General features: G+C 41.1%; 1 protein-coding gene across 1 annotated transcript in view; it reads right to left on the reverse strand.

Moving 5' to 3' along the window:
* Positions 1-21,763, reverse strand: part of tgfbr3 (transforming growth factor, beta receptor III) — a 121,266-nt gene extending 99,503 nt beyond the window's left edge. Inside the window, exons 1-2 of the mRNA XM_074668369.1 lie at positions 21,531-21,763; positions 12,545-12,725 (exon numbers count right to left, since the gene is read on the reverse strand). Coding sequence (XP_074524470.1) covers positions 12,545-12,605 — 61 coding nt within the window. The 5' untranslated portion in view covers positions 12,606-12,725; positions 21,531-21,763. The remainder of the gene's footprint in view (positions 1-12,544; positions 12,726-21,530) is intronic.
* Between the last annotated feature and the right edge of the window lie 185 nt (positions 21,764-21,948).

The raw sequence follows: 21,948 nt of genomic DNA on the forward strand, positions 1-21,948 counted from the left end.
TTTGATTTGGACATTATGCCCGCCTTTATTGGCACAGTCCCAGATAACCCATGCAGTAGCCAATCAGATAGTTTTGTGGGCGGGACATAATGTTAGACAGATACCCCTCTCCCAGAGGCCCCAGTCCTAGTTCAGAGCTGGTTTAACCTGAGAACCATCAAGAACCAACTGTCTTTTCCACAGGCACTGGTGACAATAGAGTCACAAAGTGTCACACAGTGTTTAACTGATTAATCTAATGTGTGATTAGAAACTTAAAGAGCCGTTACAGATAATCAGCCAAGTGCCAAACATCTGCTCTGACAGACATTCAGCATCAAACATCTGCTTAAAGTGTATGAAGACAGTCTTTGAGTTTGTTTTCAGCCTCATAGTGAAAGAATTTGGAGTTTCTGATGCTTATTGTGAAACTTACCCCCCTCACCATCAAACAAAATGAAAAATGAGAGAAAAACAAAACTGTCCTGCAAGGCGGATGGTTTAACATGTTTAAATAAACTTAAACAATTCAGGTACTTTCTGGCACTACAGCAATGTTTAAAGAGCACATGACTGTGTTGAGACACCATAAGTGGGCTCTATCCGCTCACCCTGCACATTCCTGAACTTAAAGCAGCCCCACAAGTGCCCGAACAGAGGAGCCCTTTCTGGTTAAACAGAGCTATGGAGAGAAACGTCCGCCCTGCTGCTCCGGGGGCATCTCACTCATCAATCATACATGCCTGCAAAAGCAATGCTCTCTGACAGATGCATGGTGGGAGTTCTGGGGCAGCACATCCCTCATCTACATCCACAAATATCCAAACCCAGTAGGAGAGACACAGAGGTGTTCCCTCAGGTCAGCTCTGTTGTCCTACATGATATCAGCCTCATTTAGTTTGAGTCTGTACATCTGCATTGACAGAAATACTCAGTGTATAGAATTTAATATCATCATGTAACAGCCGTGACGGAGAGGCAACATGTCAGACAGCACAACACATGTAGGATAACGTTGATCTCTTCATCTTTCTCATATTGCTGGAGCTTGAGGCAAATATTTTGATCCAAACCAAGCACAAAGTACGTTGATGTTTTCTTTTTATGCCAATCATCAATCAAAAAGGAGTCCATACACCCAGCTCTGATCCTGTGATGTCTGACACAAACATCATCGCTCAGATGTGATAAAAGCGGGTCTGTGAGAAGCAGCAGGTCGCCATCAACAGAAAGCAAAGAGCGAAACAATGCCGGGCCTTTGTGCCAGTGTGTGAGCCCAGTGTGAAGGAGCCACAGAGGTGAGAAAGGGCACGGCAGACAGCGTTTTCACACCAGCTGGAGGAGACTGCATTCCTCTGGGGTTCTTCATCTTTAGGAACGGGACGGCAGAAAAGAAGAATGACTTGTCAAATGCCACGCTGCCTCCAAGTATTGACACGCACAAAGGGCGCAGAGAGGGCCTCTTAACTGGACAGTTAACAAATTGAAGTGTGATGAATAAAATCTTTGTTGAAACAGTTGTAAATCTCTAAAGCTATGAATACAACTTTAGCTTAAAAAAAAAAAAGACAAAGATAAACCTCCGGCATACTGCACTTCTGTAACAGTACCAGGGAGTCCAGACATCACCGTACCTTTGTTTTACACAAGGCATGCACCACTCTATCCAGATATCGGGAATCAGTCTGATACTGACTCAAAAAGTGAGATTGAATATCAGTGGCAAAGAGTCGGTCCCTTGGGCAGATCTATTTGACCCATTTCTATGCTTTTCTTTGTTTATCATATCCTGTATAGGTCTGTGCATTTGTTCTCTGCAGAGCTAAATTATCATGAAGGAAGATACTGACAGCGGCTCAGCAGTTTGGAAAAATTTCACTTGTTTCTATAACAACTCGGACGGCAAGTTTTAACATGTGCAGGTTTAATTCTTCAGTTATCCTCTGCCGAGGTTTACAGTTAAACTGTAACTCCTGTTGGTGTTGAAATGTACTCACAACACATTTTTACATTTATGATCCCATAAAATAATAACACAGCCAGTTTAAATATATTTTCATTTCATTTTGTTTTGCAAAGTTGCAAAAGTCTGAAGTAGACAAGCACCAATCAGTGCCGATTTCCTTAATTTTGGGAGATCGATGATCAGCTCATCCTTACATATGAAACTGATCTTATATACCTCCAGGAAGGTCTGACAGCCAGCCATTGTTGCTTTTTGCTCTGATACCTAAAACTCAGGACACTTTATTAGTCGTTTAAGTTAAAACATAAAGATTTTATTGTTTCACAGGTATTTTTCAATGATTTTCAATAAGATAAGATTGGAACATTGAAGGTATATGCTGTCAGTTATAAAAAATAAAAAACGGTATCTGCCCAAATCGATATTGGCAGGTCTGGCTTTCTAAAGATCAGTGATCAGCCAGAAAATTGTGTTTGGTGCACCCCTGGTCTGAAGTTATCAAAGGATAATCCTCGGTCTCATCCTCACGTTAATGATGAGAAAACAATAAATTAATATCGATAGATCCAATCAGTATCGCATCAGCTGATATCAAAGCCCAGGTATCAAGTCTGGTATCAGGGATTAAAAAGTCAGATGTGTGTATCCATGCACCAGTCAAAGTGTGTGATGTCACATCATGAGAAGTGTAAGAGTTTCATCTTTTGAACTGGAGCTGCTGGAGCTCCACATAAACACTCACATACTCAGACATTCACATACAAGGGATGTCCCAGAGTAACTGATTCAGGACTCATAAAAACATTAATTTATGTTTGGAGCAGACAACCAGCCTAAAGAGGAGAAAAAAAATAGAAAACAGGCAAAAGTGAGCACAATTCATTCAACATGACTAAAAAAAGGATCACTGAGCCAGGTTATCTGATGCTAAATTGCTGTGTGGCTAACATGAGCAGAACTAGCGCAACAAATCTCCATTACAGGTTAACGGTCTGAGCTGAAAGCACATCTAACTTCATCTTGATAACTAAATCAAAATACTGCCAAACTGAAATCAGCTGCAAGATGATGTTTGCTATTTGTGCTTGATTACAAATTAGCTTTGAGCACAACACCATCATGGAGCAAACAGGAGCTAGAGCTAATGGCGACCACAGACTGTAAAAAAATGGACGTCATCTTGCTCAGCTTGAAGTGAGGTTGCTACAAAAAACTGCTCCCCCTGGTGACTGGCTGCAGTATAGGTCAAAAATCTAGCTTTCCAGTCATTCCAGATGGGCTATGGTCAAACTTCAAAAAATTAATGCACCTTCTACAAATGTTTCTCACGTGCGATTGCTGTGGTGATTTGAAGATATCATTTGGCTGCCTTGTATTCAAGTCCTCTTTTTCTGATAAATTTCGTTTTCATTAGTTATATGAGGTTAAAATGAGGCTTTATGCCACGTTTAACGATGATTGACAGATGCCGTGTATTTTTTCTGGGATTGTAAAATATGTCGGTAGGTAGAGTCAAGAAGTTATTAGACTCTCCAAAGAAAAAAAAAAATTATTATTTATGTCACCCAACGCCACTAAGATTCTCCCAGAATCCCTCTCAGTCTCTACTGCGCAGACTCTGGCTGCTCAACTGCTACAATGGCTGCACCTGTGACCGGGGTAGTTTGGCTTCAAAACAATGGTAAATGGCAGAACCATGCTGTCTACTCTATATACAGTCTATGACAGTGATGAGTAAGAAGATACGGACAATGTTTCGTATGTTTGCTGACCTAACGCACACTTCTCGAGCACGATCGCACAGCACTGTTTTACCATGTAAGCACTAACGCTGCACATCACCACCTGCCTCTGTTGCTACGTCCAGCAGAGGATCAGACGTAGAATGACTAAGAATATTTAACTCACCCAGTATCAAACCATGCTAAAAGCAGACCACAGGCCTCTTCAGGTGTCACCATAAGTCAGTGACACAACAAAACAATGAGCTGGAGAAGAGCGCACAGAGCTGACGGTAGAAAGAAACTGACAGCATCAAGTTTCCACAGTCAGTCCACCAAAAAAGCTACAGTTGTCGACATTTACTGTTTTAAGTAAAATATCTGAAGCAAAACAAACAAAATGAACAGTTGAAGAAAAGAGTGTTTTTATATTTGTTTGTGTCTGTGGTCTTAATCAAATATCTCTTATCAGAGTGAAGTCGAGGACCCTCAGTGGTTTCTGGACAAACGCTCCTGTTTTCCTAAGTATTCTTCCAAATTTGGGTCACTGTCTTTCAGCAGGGCTCATCTGGTGGAAACAGAGTTGGGAAGGTGAGGCCCCAGGAGGGGCTGCTCTGATGAAAGACACCACCTGGAAGCCTTCAGCTGCAATCCCATATTAGGACTTTTGGTGAAGATTGGGAGTCGTGCTCTCAGGATCTGGCACCTTCACAGAGTGATTAGGCAACAAAAGACCAAATAAACACACAGCGGTTGTGGTGGAAAAGAAACTACAGCTCTATCACACACAGCGAGACAGAAAACACATTTCATCCTGCTGCTTTTAAAGGTTATCTGCACTCAGAGAGTCCAATTTTTTACAATGACTTTTTTCTTCTTTCAGTGAAGTCACTCCGTCTTACTCTCGCTTACTCTGGTGGCTTATTTCCATGAGGCTCTGAAACACAATGGAAAACGCATGATCACAGCAGCTGTCTTCCATTACTGGCTTTGACTGAAATTATTTACACGCCTGCTTACTGGAACTTTGGAGACGGAGACAGAGAAAGAGTGTGGGGAGGGGGCGGAGCTGGTTTACTCCTGCAGATTTGCGTAAGCGTCGTCTTAACGGCAGACGAGATGGACCTGGATGCAGATCAGTTCATCTGGAAGTACAGATGTGTGTGTGTATGTGTGTGTGTTTGTGGATGCCTGAGTAAGAGGAAGAGTGAGTGAATCCAAATAAACAGCATCCTGTTTAATTCAGGTGCTGCTGATAATTAAAGTGGGTAATCGTGGAGTAACCTGAATAAAGAGATAAACAGACAGGGCTGAGAGCCGCTGCCTTGTCCTCCTTGACAGCGCAGTTAAGATAAAGGCCTCACCATGGGGGAGAGCAGACCTGTAATTACACACACAAGGGACTCCCGTTGCTATGTAAACATCCCAACCGCTCTGCCGAGCAGCACTCAGCCTCTGCTCCGCGCCGCGCTGCTCCGGCTCCTCGCATGAATCACAGGGCAACATCTGGTTTAGCACGCTGGAAGGGACCCTGTCGGTTTGGCACGCCGTACGTGTGTGGAGTGTGTCGATTTTGGATTTTGGAGCAGACGACCTACGCCTGCGCCTGCCTCTCTCCTCCCCCTGGCTACCCCACCTCTCAGATTACAGCGGTTGCACAATACATTTTGGCTTCCCCCCTTTTCACTGGCTTTAAGTAAGCATTGTGGATATAGAGACGAAACTTTTGCTTCGCTGTGGAAAGGGAAAAAAAACATTACAACCACTCCTGCCATCAAAATGACTTCAGTCTGCCAAGAGCATACAAAGAAGCAGACAGGAAGTTGTTTGTGTTGCTATAAAATAGACTGCTTTTTTTAAAACTTCATACCGTCCTGACATTTCACCACAGAGTTTGTTATCCACAGGGTCAGACAGTTACATGGTAAACCTACTCCAGTACTGTACTTAGATATTTTCCTTTCAGGAATATACTTAAATATGAATTTCAGTATTTATGACTTTGACTCCACGATGAATAAAAGACAAAAGACATGCTCTTAATTCCACAATATTTCTATGAATATTCTGAATATTTGAGCTACTTTTGCTCTGGAGTCAGCTCATGAATCTTCTTTTCTAAATTTGATTCAGACATCAAACTGTGTTTCTGTAGTTCTGTGTGTCCAAGTCCGAGTAAAGAGGGCCATATTTGGTTTTGTTAGAACATTAAAAATCAGTCTCTCTGTGTGCTCAAACATTCTTGTTCCATCATCTCAGTCTGATGAAATCAAACCTCACCTGTCCCTCAGGTGTTTCTTGATCCCAGATGATCAGTGGTCAGTTTTCTGCAGAGTTACGTGCTGCGTAAACATCAGCAAACTCTGCTTCTGACCAAGGAACATGTTCTCCGTTAAGGCAGTATTTTGCTTTCCGCACAAATGTGGCGCACAGAGATGAGACACGGCTCAATACAACCAAAGACTGTATAAAACATCGTCATAAAACGTCACCCGACTGTTTTCTAAAACAGAAAATAAAGCAAAGAAACCATACTGAAAGTGGCAAGAGCTTCGCGTACAACATAGACTGTATAAAACATGGACAGAGCATCCGCAATGTCACCTGTCTGTTCCTGAAATCATAAAACCTGGATGCAGCCACATTTGCTATGTCGCCGGCTGTGAGTTTTTCTTCGAGCAGCTACAGGGCACCTGGCGGTCACGTGACCTGAGCTGTGCCTGTGATTGGAAAATCAAATGATCCTAATAACTTCTAAACCCCAGAGATAGAAAAAAAATCACTCATCGTACAGTGTGTGCTGGTAGTGAAATCAGTGTTTTAGACCCAAGCTGTTTGTTGAACCAGGCTGTAAATGTGTTTTTAATGCGGTAAAAGTCTGTTTTTATGGCTGGGTGTGTACGTGACTTCAGGTCTTTCTGCAGCCAGCCTCAAGCGGATTCTCAACAAACAGCGATTTTAGCACTTCAGCATAGGCTTCATTTTTACTAACCGGATGTTGCCCCTTTGCGTACAGCTACAGCGCACCTGTCGGTCACATGAGCTGAGCTGTACCGTTGATTGGGTGAGCTTACAATCTTAATATCCTCAAAACTGCTGGGTAAAAAAAAAGGGACCATTATGAGGAAATATATGTCTGAACATATATTATGGCAGGATCTGGATTTTATCAGGATTGTTTTTCATATTCAGGTTATTTTGACCTGAAAACAACAAAAAGTTTCCTATCCTGCATCCTGAAATGTTTTTATGCACCAATTTTGTCTTTCCTGCTCCATTTCATAACTTTAACCTATTCTTGTGTCCTCTCAGGCCAGCTCAAAGTCTTACCGAGGCCCGGGATGAGAAATCGTATGCCTCCTGTCCCCATAATTTAACGAGGGCCCAGTTCTGACCCCCCCACCCCACCCTTGGCCCAGGACAACAGACCCGTTTGTCCCCAACTATTGGCAGGCCTCTGTCTTTTGATGTTGTTTTTGAACCCTCACATTTTCTCATCATTATAAATCCATTTATTTAAAGACGTCAGCTGTAAGAGTTGTTGAGTTTCTGCAGAATGTACAGAGCTTTAGCTATTGAACTCAATAGACTTTGTGTTTGTTTGTGACCTTGACAGAAAATGTAAATGTGCACATCATTTAAAACATGATTCATTTCAGTGCCATGATTAAAACATTGGAGGATGAAAGCTGGGGGGTGTGAAAGCAACATTGCAACTACAGCTGTCCACGGATAGAATTTGCACAATATCATCAAAGTGACTGATTTGATAATTCAAAACAAAAAACAGAGATTTAAATCAACACAAATGTAGTGTCTTTATTTTTATTTAAGCTAGGGCTTCCTGAAGTTGCTCTCAGAGTCTGAACTCCTCAGTGGGTGTTCTTGGTGACATATTCAACGGGCATCTCAGAATTTCTGATTTCTGAAGCTAAAAAGGAAATTACCACCAATCTTTGGATGTCTAAACACAACATTTTAAAGGCTTGATATGCCAAGGCTCCTCGTGAAACCACACATTTAAAAATAACCTTCAAACTGAACATATGGACTCATCACAGGAGCACAATTCAATTTCCTTTTCCAGTTATTCTTACATTGAAAAATTCCATTGTACAGCGATGTGGTCCAGCAATAAATAGCTAAAGACAGATCCACATTAATGGCTCATCATTCATCAAGCTGTCCTGAAGTGAAATCAGGAAAGGCCATTAAAGGAGGAAAAAGTACTCCTGCAATCAATAATGTTAGTGAGCCACCAGGCCGGCGTTGTGCCTCCAGAAAAACCAGCATCCTGCAGGAGCTGTTTCTGGCAAGTGCCTCAAATTAATATCTGGCATTGCTCCTGCAAGACTCCGTTTCGTAACGAAACCCAAACTCAGCTCAATGTTCCTGCCATATCCTCGCAGAATAACAGTTGGCAAGCTGAGGACAGTAAACCACAAATGGTAGTAAGGATATGAGGGGAAAAAAGTTATAAAAAAAAAAGACTGGAGCGAAGCAGCGGAGCCGAGATCTGAAATATGGACGTCAAGGTGCTCTCAGCCTGACTTTAAAGAGTTATGGGAGGCACAGATCCTGGACTGCATTACGCTGAGAGAAGACTCATTGCAGACTAATCTAAACATTACGTAAGAGCTCTCCTGACAAGTTTAGAGGGCAGATGTGGCTGTTTACACAGATGCTGCCAGATGATAGAAGCTAAAGAGAGAGGTGAGATATTCTGGAGTGTACAGAAAATAAGAGGGAAAATAAAGATGAAGCTTAAAGTAAACAAAAATTAAGTGAATCCAGCCAAAAAAAGAGCAGATAGTCTTTGAATTATTGAAACACTGGCTTCCTGTGCAGCTGTTTACCTGCTCAGAATTCAGCTTGTTTGTGAAAACGAAGGATCAGACGGTTTGTCTTTCAGTCATTTTTGAAACTCTGTGCCAGCGCTCTTTGGAGGAAAGGGCATTCAGTCGTCTTACTGTAAATATCTGTCCCTTGTGACACAGAACAACAATGCGTTGTGCTGTACGAGGAAGAATTTGGAGGAAAACTTCATACGTGCCTTCATTGTGTTGCAGATCCTGGCATTGTGGGAGAACTGGTGTTTGCTTTACCCACAGCACATTCTGACTACACTGCTATTGTTTCTGTAAAAGTCAGCTCTGTGGAGTGTGGTTCAAACGTCCAGACAGCTCCTCAGATAATGACCTACGTTGGCAAGTGGGACACAGCAAGCATGAAAAACACAAACCACATTTTTTTTGGTTGTTTTTTTGGAGAGCTGGATATGTAGCATGCCTCCTGCTGGGGAATTATTCCTGTGTTACCACAGAGAAACAAAACAGGGATGTTGCAGATTTGAGCTGGAGTGAGTCCATGTCCAAAGGAAAACATTGTGAAACCAGTTTCGGTCAACAGGACATCTCACTATCGAGGATTTAGACAGAGGAATGCCCACGATAGCCTCAGAGCGGTTTGGTTCAGTGCGTTTCCAAGCTGACAGATTTTTCATCAGACTGTAGCGCTGAGTGTCAGGCTTTGGTCAGTTAAATGATTATTTTGGTTAAGTCACTAAGAGACGAAAACCAAGGCTGAATACTGGAGGCAATGTGGTCATTAAAGCACTTATTCTTCCTTTAAAAAACATCCAGTGGCCACCTCTTAAACAACTAGAGACTCTGCCCAACTTTGACCAGTTTAGATTTGTCCACGAACCAAAAACAGCAGCAATCTCGCTCAATAAAAGCATGAGCTACAAAATCTTATTAATGGTATAAATCCAGAAAGGGGAAATGAAGCTGAGGTCAGTTTTGTAGATGATGATAGAGCCATGACTAAATCCTCATAATGACCTGGCTTTGTTTGTTGTTGTTTGTTTTATAAACTTCAAAACCCAAAACAACAGAATATAAGTCTCAATCAATAACCAATCAATGCCCCCTGCATTAGAAAATAGACACAAGGGACAACCTGATCATATCAAATCAAACTGATCTGCCTAGAAGAGTCTGCCATGTTGGTATTGTGGCAAACATGATGGTTTTGGGTTATTAAAACAATTGTGACCACTTCAGGCTGGTCTTGAGAGTCTGCACAGGTGTGTGTCGTCTGAGAAGCTCCTGGACCCCAACCATCTCTGACAGGGAAAAGTAAATAAACACCCTGTCCCGCAATCCAGACACCAACAACAGAGCAGGAGAGAGCATCTCTAGGTTTATGATTGCTACGAGGCCCCTGAGTGATACTGTGGTAAAAATGTTAAAGGTTGAGCTGGATAAGGACCAAACTGTCATCATAAGAGTTCCTGATGAAGTTTCACCTCACTGTGAAGTGTTGCTCCAATCAATAATGTCCCAGTCTGTTTTTTTTTAAATGTCAATGGTGCCCACTAGAGCTGCACGATTTGGGGAAAAGGTGCGATTTGCGATTAGGTGGACAATATTGCGATTGCGATTGTGCTTGCGATTTAATAAAAAAAGTTGTGTCATGATGAGTCTACACGCTTGCTTGGTTATCATGGAGAAAAATCTGAATTGCATGTGCTGACATTGCGATTGCGATATCCTCTTTTGCGATTACATAATTGCGTGTGCTGACATTGCGATTGCGATTGCGATTGCGATTGCGATTGCGATAATCGTGCAGCCCTAGTGCCCACCCACTTATTTAGTGCATAGGCCCAGCCAAGCAAGCTGCTTTTATTGTCATTAATTTGTAACTCAGTCAGTGTGACCATCTTTGTTTCAGTGCCACGGCCACAATGTATATCCCATCGCGGGTGAGGAAATGCAGAGGGGAATCTTAAGGTCAACTGTAACACCAAATGCTTTATCTACGAAACTGATTGTGTGGCCCATCCGTTTTAATTTATAACTTTTTGATAACTTTTTGCTCAAAGTGTAGCAACTTGTCATATTTTGGGTTAGTTATTACATTTCTGGCTCAGCACTTTTGTCACACTATCGACAACTTACCACATTTTAGGCTTTATTACATTTTTAGGTCCTCACCCGCAGGAAGAGGGCGCTATTGTTTTTCATCTGTTTATTTTTTATTTTTCCCTCCTCCACTGAATTAGACCACCTGAACCTGCTCAAACTCACCAAAACTGGCACACACATGAGCACCAAAAAGTTTGATATGATACGCTCTCTAGCGCCACCTAGGCACACTAAAATGGCCCTAGCGGCCAGTAGGGATGTCGTAGAGAGATCAAACCAACGTCAAAATTCATACACTGACACCCCTGACCTATCTCCAACAGGAAGCCGGCAATTTGCCTTTCAAAATATGATTAAAAAATAAATAAATAAAAAATTATCTCCTCTGAAACCATAAGTGGTATCAGCTTGAAATCTGCTCACATGACAGACTAGACCCTGCTTTACAAAAGATGTGCGTGACTTTGATGATTTAGACCCGGTTTTCTAATGACGAGCCCCCAAAGTCGGTAAACCCTCTCAGCGCCCTCCATTAAAATACATGCTTTTACTCTGTCCTGCAAACGAAGGCTACTGCATTTGGGCCTCTAGACAAAAAAGTAACAGTCGTACACCTTTAAAACTGACATGAATGGATTCCTGACAACATTTCCTACAAAATATATTTTTTACATAGATAGGGTCAACATTCTGGCCTATATGATGAGTTGTTTGTAAACTTGTGAATTTGAATCCTCCCTCTGCAGCTGCTGCAGTTCTGTATTGATGTCACACACTGATTAGGAGTTCCGTGCAGCTGGTCATGTGACTCATCAAAGGAAATAATAATACATGGTATCAACTGTTATAGCACTAAAAGGGCCAGAAAGGGATGAAACCCTAACAGTGGAGGTAAATCCTTGACAGTGGAGGGGAAACAGGTATGACAGATCGGCAGAAGGGACCGGGCAAGAGTATGAGGACCTGCTTGCAGCTCTAATTTTTAGTTACATTTCGGGTTATAGCGTTTAGGCTCTAAAGAGCCCCCATGCAGAAACTCAACAACTATGTAAATGAAACTTCTTTACATGAATGTTTGTACTATGATGGGAAAGTGTATGAGTTCAACAAACACATTGGAGGACATCAGATGAGAGTAAAGTTATGAAATGGAGCAGAAAAGGCAAAAATTGGTGCATACACAGTTCAGAATGCAGGATTAGAAATATTTGGGGCTAAGAAAGTTATTTTCAGGTCAAAATAGTTTGAATATGAAAAACAATCCTGATAAAATCCAGATCTTGATCCTGCCATAAAAACATCCTGACACATTTTCTCCATAACGCCCCCTAATGGAGAACATTTTCCCTACCCAAGAACTTCTGGCCCTCGGTCATTTTCACAAAATCAAAACCTCTTTGAAAAAGTTTGGACACTTCTGACTTATAAAATAAAAGGAACACCAAGTTGACATGTCAACAACTTTAAAAGCAGAATTTTCATTAAAGGGGACCTCAGATTAACATGACATGACATGCATTTATCTACCTGAACAGCAGCAGACTCATTCTCTCTGTGTCTCGTTTGTCAGTTTTAGTTTGACACTCATAAATCACTCAGGGTTTGGCAATATCTGAGTCTCATTCCTATCAATCTGAGGGATCCATGTGGGCCTGCTGACTGTTTGTTTCTGAGATTGAACTTGTCAGCACTTTCTTAAATGTAAATCCCCCTCAGTCTCAAACCTGACAGGCGCTGTCTGGAAAGGCATGCTGGGAGAAACAGTGGAAAATCCCAGAGTATGGGCAAAGTCATGGTTGTCAAACAACACAGTTCTTGAGGTATGATACATAGTGATATCTATCAGTGATAGAAGGGATGCTCGGGTTAACCTGAAGGTAAATAAAAGATGTTCTGATACATCAGGCGGTCACTTGGTTTAAAATGTAGAGAGAGGAGAAACTTACCTGCTGATGTAAGGCAGCATATTGTGAGGAGTAAGAAGGGAACAGGGGATCTTCTTGACATATTGTATTTATCCTTCAGCCTCCAGAGTGATGAAGAAGAGGAAACAGGCCTTTCTCCTGCTTTTTATGAAGGTTTCCCTTTCTATGACGCAGCGCTCAGGAAGTCAGCTCCAAGCCCCAGCTGCAAAGTGAACAAAAGTGGAGAAAGTCATCCAGAAGCAGCGGGTTGAATGGAGCATGGACAAACAGCAGGGGACTGCCTCAGCTTAATAAACCTGTGGGAGTGATGAGATGAGACAAGAGGAGCAGTGGTTTGGAGGGAAGGGGATTAATCCAGGAGGGTTAATTAGGGGTCACGCATGCTTCAAAGGACCCTGCTGCACACACCTTCCAGGGCCCAGACAGAGTGTGTGAGGAGTGTGGGACAACTGAGTGGCTCGCTGGGTGTGAAACACTTTGGAGCCTGCCACAGGTTACTCACAGACTTTAATTGAGAGCGTCAGGAAACAGTGAATGCTCCAGTGGGGTCTTGAGTAAGCAGCTTAGTCCCACCATACCAATCAGCATGACCTGCCCGGAGCTTTAACGTTGTTAATCTAACCTCAAACACTGACCACCGTGATGGGACAGAAAGTTGATGGACCAGTGTTCACTCAGGATTTCTAATTAGGCATTTACCAAAGAAAAGACATCAGCATTTAAACAGTTAATTAGCATTGAAATTTACTTGTGAAAGTTGAAATTAACTTAATTTTACTGCTGCTGAGAAATAAATAAATGCATTAAAAATCTCTACTAAAGATTCTCAAAGGCAAACATGAAAAATGACTCAAAAGGAAACCTAAAGCTAAGGAAAGACTTCAGTTTGGGATGGAGAAATTTGACCTAATTAATTCATTTTCTTGCATCACCTTCTCCATAACTGAGATAGTTCTGACTAGGAACAGACCAATTATCGGCCAGGTCAATTATCAGCGCTGATATCAAGCATCTTGAGGCATATCGGCATTGGCCTTTTTTAAATCCAACTGGGGACAAGACACAAATTTAAAACTGGGATATTTTGTTGAAAAGATTTTGCTGAGTGGAAAAGCAGATATATGTTTTGATGGTAGTTTAGGCAGAGGACTCTCCCAAAATTGAAATAAACATCCCGGTCCTCTACAACTCACAACTACTAGTAACAATACTGTGGGCCCAATAACGTCACGTAAACACAGACTCTGCTCATTTGCAGTCCCTCCAGACGTGTCTGTTAATCACTTTAAACAAGCACATTGAGCTTAAGGCTGATAAGCTTTAGCATAACGGTAGCCCGCCGATTCCCCCCCATCCTGTCAAAAGTACCCAGTACCGATTCATTAAAAGTCAAAAGGTTCTACGTTTAGGTACCTGAATGCATCCTTGTGACTGTGAGAGAGTGGAAGAGTAGGTGATTTTCCATGCTGGACTTGAACACAGCACTGCAAGTTTATATATTAAAGAATAAATATGTAAAACTGATAAAAAATATTTTCTATAATTAAACAAATTAATATTATTTACCACATAGTCACATAAAAAGTAAGTTACAAAATGTTGGTACCGTTGAGTACTAATACTGATGGTCAGGTACCGGGCATCAGTACTGTATCATTTCAAATGTGGTAGGTACCCATCCCTTATGCTAAAATTTTCTCTTTGTTTGAACTTAAAACAAAGATACATCAAAGATAAATCAATATTTTAGTTATATTGAAATTTTGGAAAACTTAATTTATAGTAGAAAACTTTAGGGAGCTATTTATTATTTTTCAGTCAGTTTTTTTCAGTTCGTATATTTTTCTGTAAATTTTGACCAAATTTCCTCATGAGAGCTGAGCTTGTGGAATATTTAATCCTATCACTTTTAAACCCAAGCATTAAAACTAAAGACAAGCAGCTAACACCAGCTAAATCCATTACAGTATCTTTGTTCTGCAGTGGACACAAGCCTGGGCATGTAGGAGCTGCAGATGACTCAGCAGGTGTCGAAATGAACACCAATAAATCAATGAATCACTTAACAAGATCACTAACTGCAGCTTTTGTGGGGAGGTATAAACTCAATGGTGAGTGTCTCCTCCTGAATGTTAAACATTGACAAAGAGCAAACAGCTTCAGAAGCTAATGAAAGCGGCTTTGGCTTTAACAAATCAGGAGAAATGTTTGCTGACTTTATCGGATGTGACAGGTAAAGTCATCAGCACACCACCAAAACTGTGTTGTGAAAAGTTCCTGAAAACTCTACCTGGAATATTTCCAACCATCCCACTCACATGGTTTCAGTGTAAAGATGACGTAAATCCATGTGAGTATGCAGCGGGAAATCGTTTTGCTGCTTGGCTGAAAAATACTTCTGTTGTGCTGATTGGTTTAATTTACCACCAGTTTGCACTTATAACATTAAAATGCTGAGTCAGCACCTCATCATACTGTTCTCCTGTGACTTAATTCCACTTCTGCTTACTTTTATCCTAACTAATCAAACCTTTCAGGAACAAAGACACAAATGTGGGTTTATCTGCCTTGACTTACTTTTCTTATTTCCCGCTTTAACCCTCAGCATTTAAACAATTCAGCATTTGCAGCAAGGAAGTGCAAGCACCAGTAAATTGATATAGAGGCAAAACTCACTGTTAAAGCTCTCTGTTTCCACCTGACATCTTTAAAAAGATAAACTTTATTGCAGTCATTGTTGATAACACAGTACTGTAATTTTTGAGCAGGGATAATCTGAGGTGTATGTCTAAAAACAGCCCCAGAAATGTTGGTCACTGGCTGTCGTGAGAAAAATCCACCGAGGACAGTCGACACCTAGATGCTGTTTCCACAACTATGTCAGAAGTTATTTTTATCTCCTAAGGAAAAATGAAAATGTGAAAATAAAATCTGTTTAGATGTTTTTTTCTTTCAAGATGCCTAATTTTTTATTTTTGTTACTGAAAAATAACTTTTAGAGAGCTGACTTTTGTCTCATGGCTTTATTGTTTCTCCAGTATCTGGAAGTACGTATCTTCAGCATGCATTAGTCGAGTGGTTCACCTACACATTACACCTGGTAAAGCTGTAAACAAACACACTGCTGCCCAGAAACTGGATTAAAATATTTCCCACCTCTTCTGAAAGAATGATTGTGAAATTGTGATGTGTTCTTGATAGATGAAGAGTTTATCACCTCAAAACTTGATTGATCAGTCTCCTCCAAACACATCACATTGAAAATTTTACCCACAACTAACCTTTGTGAATCACAAACATTTCATAAGAAGAGGTGGAAAAGATTTTGGTCCAACTTAATGGGTGGCAGTGTATTTTATGTCGAGATAGACCAATATGTTTCTTCAGGACCTATACCAATACTGAATATTAGTATACAAGGATCTATTTGGAGCCAATATTCATTCGCAGTAAAAGTGAAAATATTTGTCAAAGTTTTGATTAATACAAACTTTAACACTTAACTTTAACTGTCTTTAAGCATAGGTTTATTACACAGCTCCCAGGCTCAGCATCATGTCTTATAAAGTTAAATGAACACTAAAAAAATAGCTCTGTGTGTAAACAATCAGATGGTGGGTGACTACGTGGGATAATAAAACAGACAGAGCAGTGACTGCAGACAGAGAGTGTGGCTGCATCAGACCCAAAATAACACAGTTTTAAATAGGGATGCACAGATACAACTTTTCTGGTTCTGATACCAATAACTGGGCTGTGATACCAGTGTTAAAAAATAACCAGCATGGCCTACTGTGGGATAAGACTGGTAATGTTTTGGGTAAAAGGCAAAAAATATAGAATTAGTGAAGTTAAAATTTATTAAGACTAACAAATATTCAAACATTTACCAGCAAAACAAAGCTTCAGAATTTACAGAATTTATTATTAATTACAGAATCTATTATTGATTTTTATACCGTGTGGGCTGGTATTGCAGCAAAAACAAAGAAAGTACATCAGAGGTAACATTTCAAATGAAGTAGCCAAGAGCACATGTAAAAAAAGGCATAGAGCTGATTGTTAGGACCAGCATCATGGATCAGTGCCTTCCCATAGATACCAATCACGCTTTGAGGGATACCGATGCACCAATACCCAAAACCAGGATCAGTATAGAGGGACTATCAGTCTACGTCATCATAAAGATGTACACGCAGCATTTAGCTACATTCATTCTGACAAGTTAGCGTTTTTTAAGCACTAAATTCAACCTGTTATCAGCATAAAAATGTCTGGTTGTTCTGTGGTCAGTTTTTAGAAACAATACTGTATAAGAGAGGCAACATCTATCAAGTTTGGACCGTCACAGAGCAACCGGTGTTTATGGAGTCAATAGTGACTAGGGGTGTAATGGTACACAAAAATCACGGTTCGGTACGTACCTTGGTTTTAGGGTCACGGTTCGGTACATTTTCGGTACAGTATGGAACAACGCAAAACCATTTGCTTGTTATGGATGTTTATTAAACAAAAAACTTGCCATTATACAGCGAGGGGGGAGGCTCTTCAAGCTCCGGTTGGTTGTTAGCAGCAGCCATGATGCACAATTCAGACACAGGCTGTTTTCGAATTTGCCTACTACATACTGCTTATGAAAGTAGTATGTAGTAGGCACTGCCTACTACATACTACTTTCATAAGCAGTATGTAGTATGACTGTTCAGTTGGGTTAATTTTTGTAGTATGCTACGCTGGTCTTCAGTTCGAAGAAAACGGAAGTTGGCTACGGCTGACTTTTTTTTCCCAAAAAAACTTTATTGAAAATGTAGAAAATAAACGAACCACGAGTAACTTATCTGCAAATATATTGCCAGAGAGAGCATTTTATATTAACTTTCAGTGGTGGAGATGATGAGGATTTAAAGATAAAAAAGAAATAGCTCTTATATTTATATTCCTCTGCTACTCCGGTTGTTGTTGCTCCGCTCTCTGCCATTTTCACTTCTGATATGGGACCAGGCGCGTTGCATTGTGGGTAACAGTATGCGAAGCTGTGGATTTTTCCCGATTCAGTGCGTCATCCGGCTGTTTTTCTCATACTACAACTCTGACATTTGTTCGCATACTGCATACTGCATTTTGGTCGAATCAGTAGGCACTGCTAGTATAGTATGCGAATTCGAAAACGGCCACAAGCTCCTGTGGATACGGAAGCTCTTTGATATTCATCTTCTGATTGGCTCACCGTGAGACGTCACGTCCACATAATATGCATATGATGGCAAAGCACAAATCACAGACCACTTTCCTCATGAATATTAAAACGCCTTCCCTGCTCAGCCAATCATAGACGAGTACTCACGTGAATATTAAAGAGCCATGTGCATTGGCTAACGTAAACTTACTGTACTCGTTCGAATACAGCACTGCACCGAACCGAACGGCCTTATGGAGCGGTTCGACACGGATACATACCGTTACACCCCTAATAGTGACCATGCTAAATGATGACTCTCAGATGTCAGTGGCAGTGATTAACGGCCGAGTCACCAGTTAACAGGGTCACACTTTATGCTGAAACACCAGCAACGTCTGCGGGTAATTAATTAACTCTGGACGTAGTTTTCTGGTTCTTTCATTATGAACCGGGTCTCAGACTCAGCAGTCTGTGTGCTCTTTTCTAGTCTGGGAGGGTTTCTGATCTATCGACACGTGTTTACATCCTGGAATGTCACAGTCTGGTAAGTGTCCACAGATAATGCAGTCATAGTGTGACAGTTGAGTGTTTAAATTGCTCTCTGGGTGCACGCCGGATTTCTCCGCTAAAAACGTCTGTCCACCTAATATCTGTCCACTCGCTGATCTCTTCTGTCCACTCACTGCTATTTCACAAACCTGGGAGCCGTTCACCGTTACTCAAATTGATGATATTAAGTTTAAAAGTGAGTTTTTTTGGTGGTTAACTCCTCCACGTCAGTTAACAAACCATTATACTCCGCAGTGCTTCTGCACCTGAGTTGCGCGTGCTTCTAGCGTTGTTGAAATAATCCCTCTATAGGTGCAGCCCAAGTTTTTAAGTGATTTCTTAATAACTATTAAGTTTACAAAGAAGGCCGATGCTGATATGCATCTAAAATGATGAATTTCTGCCCCGATAATCTGCCCAGCTGATTTTTAAAAACCAAACTGGAGAATTATAGTATTAGTCTGATGTTCCTGGCTTGAATGAACAGGTTTAAAGACAGCAGATTGAAGGTGCTGTCACTGCAGAGGAGCAGAGAGCTGTAGGCAGCAGAGCGAGGCAGCAGAGGATCCTGACACAACTGAAAACACACATAAATTCTGACAAGCATGTGAATTTAAGACACATGACCTACAAATTATTTCAAGTGATTCTCAGTTTTCTATAGGGCTCGAGTATTTGAAAGTCTGAGTGGAAGCTCAAGTGGAGGGTTAAAGGATAAAGTTGGAACCACTTTCTTCTAAAGAATCGTTTCAAACACTTTGTTTCTGAATCTGCTTTAAGTCTAAATGTTATCTTGCTTTCTTGCAGCTGCAACCCAGATAACATGTAGAGAGATGTGGTCGTCAGACAGTTACACTCCCTGTTTGTCACAGCGATCTTTACTTCAAGAGCTTGACTCTATAACTGTGACTCGTGTGGTGAAGGTGCTGTGACAGGAATTGCTCATTCGTGGTTTCCAAAGCTACATGTGTGACTGGTTCAGAAAAACACAGATGTGCACCTATCTTGATGGAGGTGAGCTGTGAAGGTTATATGGGAAGGGGTGCACAAAGCACCAAGGTGCATCGCTCTGCAGTGCAAGCCTCTTTCACAGGACAAAAGGGCCTTTCAGCTCAGGGGCTCGGGAGTCATTTTGGAAGATCATGACAAATATTACACTTTCAGCAAGTCGAGGAGGAGCGCCTGTGCTCTCCGTTTGATTTATGTCCCTCCTTGACCTTCATCTCCTCACAAGCAAACGCAGGTTCACTGTGTGGCAATACCTTTCATGAGTCAGAGCAAGGCAAAGAAAGCTGAAAGGAAGTGGTAAACTCTTTTGGTATACACAGTAGTTTAAGATCTGTGATTTTTTTAAGACATCAAAGCTTCCCCCTTTATTTTGTGTCAAGTCTTCAGGTTTTTACTTCCTAAAGCTCCACGCCACGGTGCTGGTTTTGTTGCAGCAACAACTCAAATCACCTCATGTGACTTCTCTTCAACCCTGACCGTCTAAGCCCAGCAACTATTTCACCCATAGAAGATCTGGAAAGTACATCAGGTCGTGCAGACCCCAGACAGACCGTCCTGCATATAACCAAAACCAAGCCACATACTTGTGGTGGCCTCGATGTTAAAGGCCTGGCTCGTATCTTTTTTCATCACATATGCATGCACATGTTGGTTGAAGTGTTGCTACATTCAGAGGTGCATATGTTCCTGCAATCACAGAGCTGTAAGCGGGGAGAGCAGCAGCACAGCAGGCCGGAGCAGAGTCTGCTTTCTGTGCGGTGTCTTGTTTTACATGAGTAAGATGTTACTTATCTGACATTGGTTTGTTTTATAAGTCATTACGGCGTTTGTGTGGTCATATGACCTGGTGAAGGAGCTCTTCTCCTCTTTCAGTGACTGTGTACAGGCAGAGGACTGGAAGAACACCAAACCACCTTCTTCTTTTTCCATCACATAAGAATGACTGAGTACAACATCATCATCATCATCATCTCTGCCTGAAGAGCCTGTCCACACACTCTGGTAGTTTTCTGCATTCAAATGATCTCCAACCATCATACCATGAGGATTTTTAGATTAATCTGCCCAGACTATCACAGATGTATCACTGTGTGGTTCTTTTACACTATCTTTTAAAAAATTTTGTGAAAAAAAAACCACTTAAAATAGGAGGTATTGCTTAGTTTGTCCAACATAATAAGCTCAAATACAACTGTGAATAACACTACCAGCATTGTTTGAAGCACATGTGCAGCTCAAACAGATACTGGATTGCATAAAACTTTTCATTTGACCATATAGAAAAATGTTAAACACTGCAACATGAGGTTACTTGTTAAATAAAACACTGTTCTGAATGCATATAAAGGGTCGAATCTGTGCAAAAAGTATGCAAATTAGCATAAAACTGCACATTTTATTATTTTTTATTTTTCTCTAACCCTTTTTTTTTTTTTTTTAATTATTATTTTTTATTACATATTCAAATTATTTGGGTGTTTTTTTAATATCATAAGTATTTGTTTAAAAAAACAATAACATCTGATGTCGTAAAGTAGAGAAAATGAGAGTAAATAAAGAACTGATTCATTCTTACAAAGAAGAATACAGCTGCCGCTCCCTCTTTATACAACTATTGGTTTATGATGTGTCAGTCATGTGTCAGTTTATGATTTTAAAAGAAGTTTTTCTACCAACATGCATCAATTAAAGTGTCAGTCTCTTTGTATGAGTGCAAATAATTTAATTGCACTCTCAATGACACAACTTTTGGTGGTTATTTTTAAACAAACAGCTCAAATCTTGAATGAAAACTTCACTGCTTTGCATACAAAGGAAGTCCAGTCAATAATACGACATTACATTGCATATTTTAGGTGAGTACAATAATAAACGTCACTGATCTGTCATCCCTGAGGAGCGCCTGGGCTGCCAGAAAGTGAGAGCAGAGCGCATAGCGTGAAGCTGCTCTCTGTTACTATGAAATGATGTGTTTACGTTAAAAGACAGATTCCAAATAGATCAAAGGTGAACATTTAGTCCTTTCTAAAGCTGAGAGAGTCTGACGCCTCCAGCTTGAAGCACAGGAGGAAGGAAGGCTGCATGTCAACGCTCGGAGACAGATGTGTTCAGCTGGATTTAAGGGCGGTAGAGCTCATATCACAAACTCTATCTTCACATTTTCCACACTCTGCTTCAGAAATGAAAGTGTTCCGATAAAAAGTCAACCTCCTCTGAAACAAGCAAAGTGGGAAACACACACAGCATGATCTTAAAAACAAGCGGACGTACCATGCAGTCTCCAGAAAATGCCCAAGTAAAAGTTAAGAGTCGCTCCGGTGGATGTCAGTATCAAACTGCCTCCTCTCCCGGCTGGACATTCGCAGTATTCCCGGGTTGTTTATCGGAAAACAGCTGTAGACAGAGTTGACGTGTTGTTTTTATAAACAAGGTGTGGATAAACAGCTCCTCTCGCTCAACTTTTAAACAGTTTACTACTATCTGTCTGCTTTTAGTGAGGGCTTCATGAGGGGGCGGGGCTAAGAGGGAGGAGGCTGAGCTGGGCGCGCGGGCACGGAGGCTGCCGCGTGCACGGCGGCGCGAGAAGCTCCTCCACTCACTTCATCCACTCAGTCCAAGGAGTTTGGGAACACTTTGAATTTTTATTTTCCATCGAACCTCACATTAAATTAGTCTGAATGGGAAATTT

This window comes from Halichoeres trimaculatus, unplaced genomic scaffold (assembly GCF_033239565.1).
Source record: "Halichoeres trimaculatus isolate MK-OKI-2021-1 unplaced genomic scaffold, fHalTri1.1 fHalTri1_scaffold_4, whole genome shotgun sequence".
Classification (NCBI taxonomy): domain Eukaryota; kingdom Metazoa; phylum Chordata; class Actinopteri; order Labriformes; family Labridae; genus Halichoeres; species Halichoeres trimaculatus.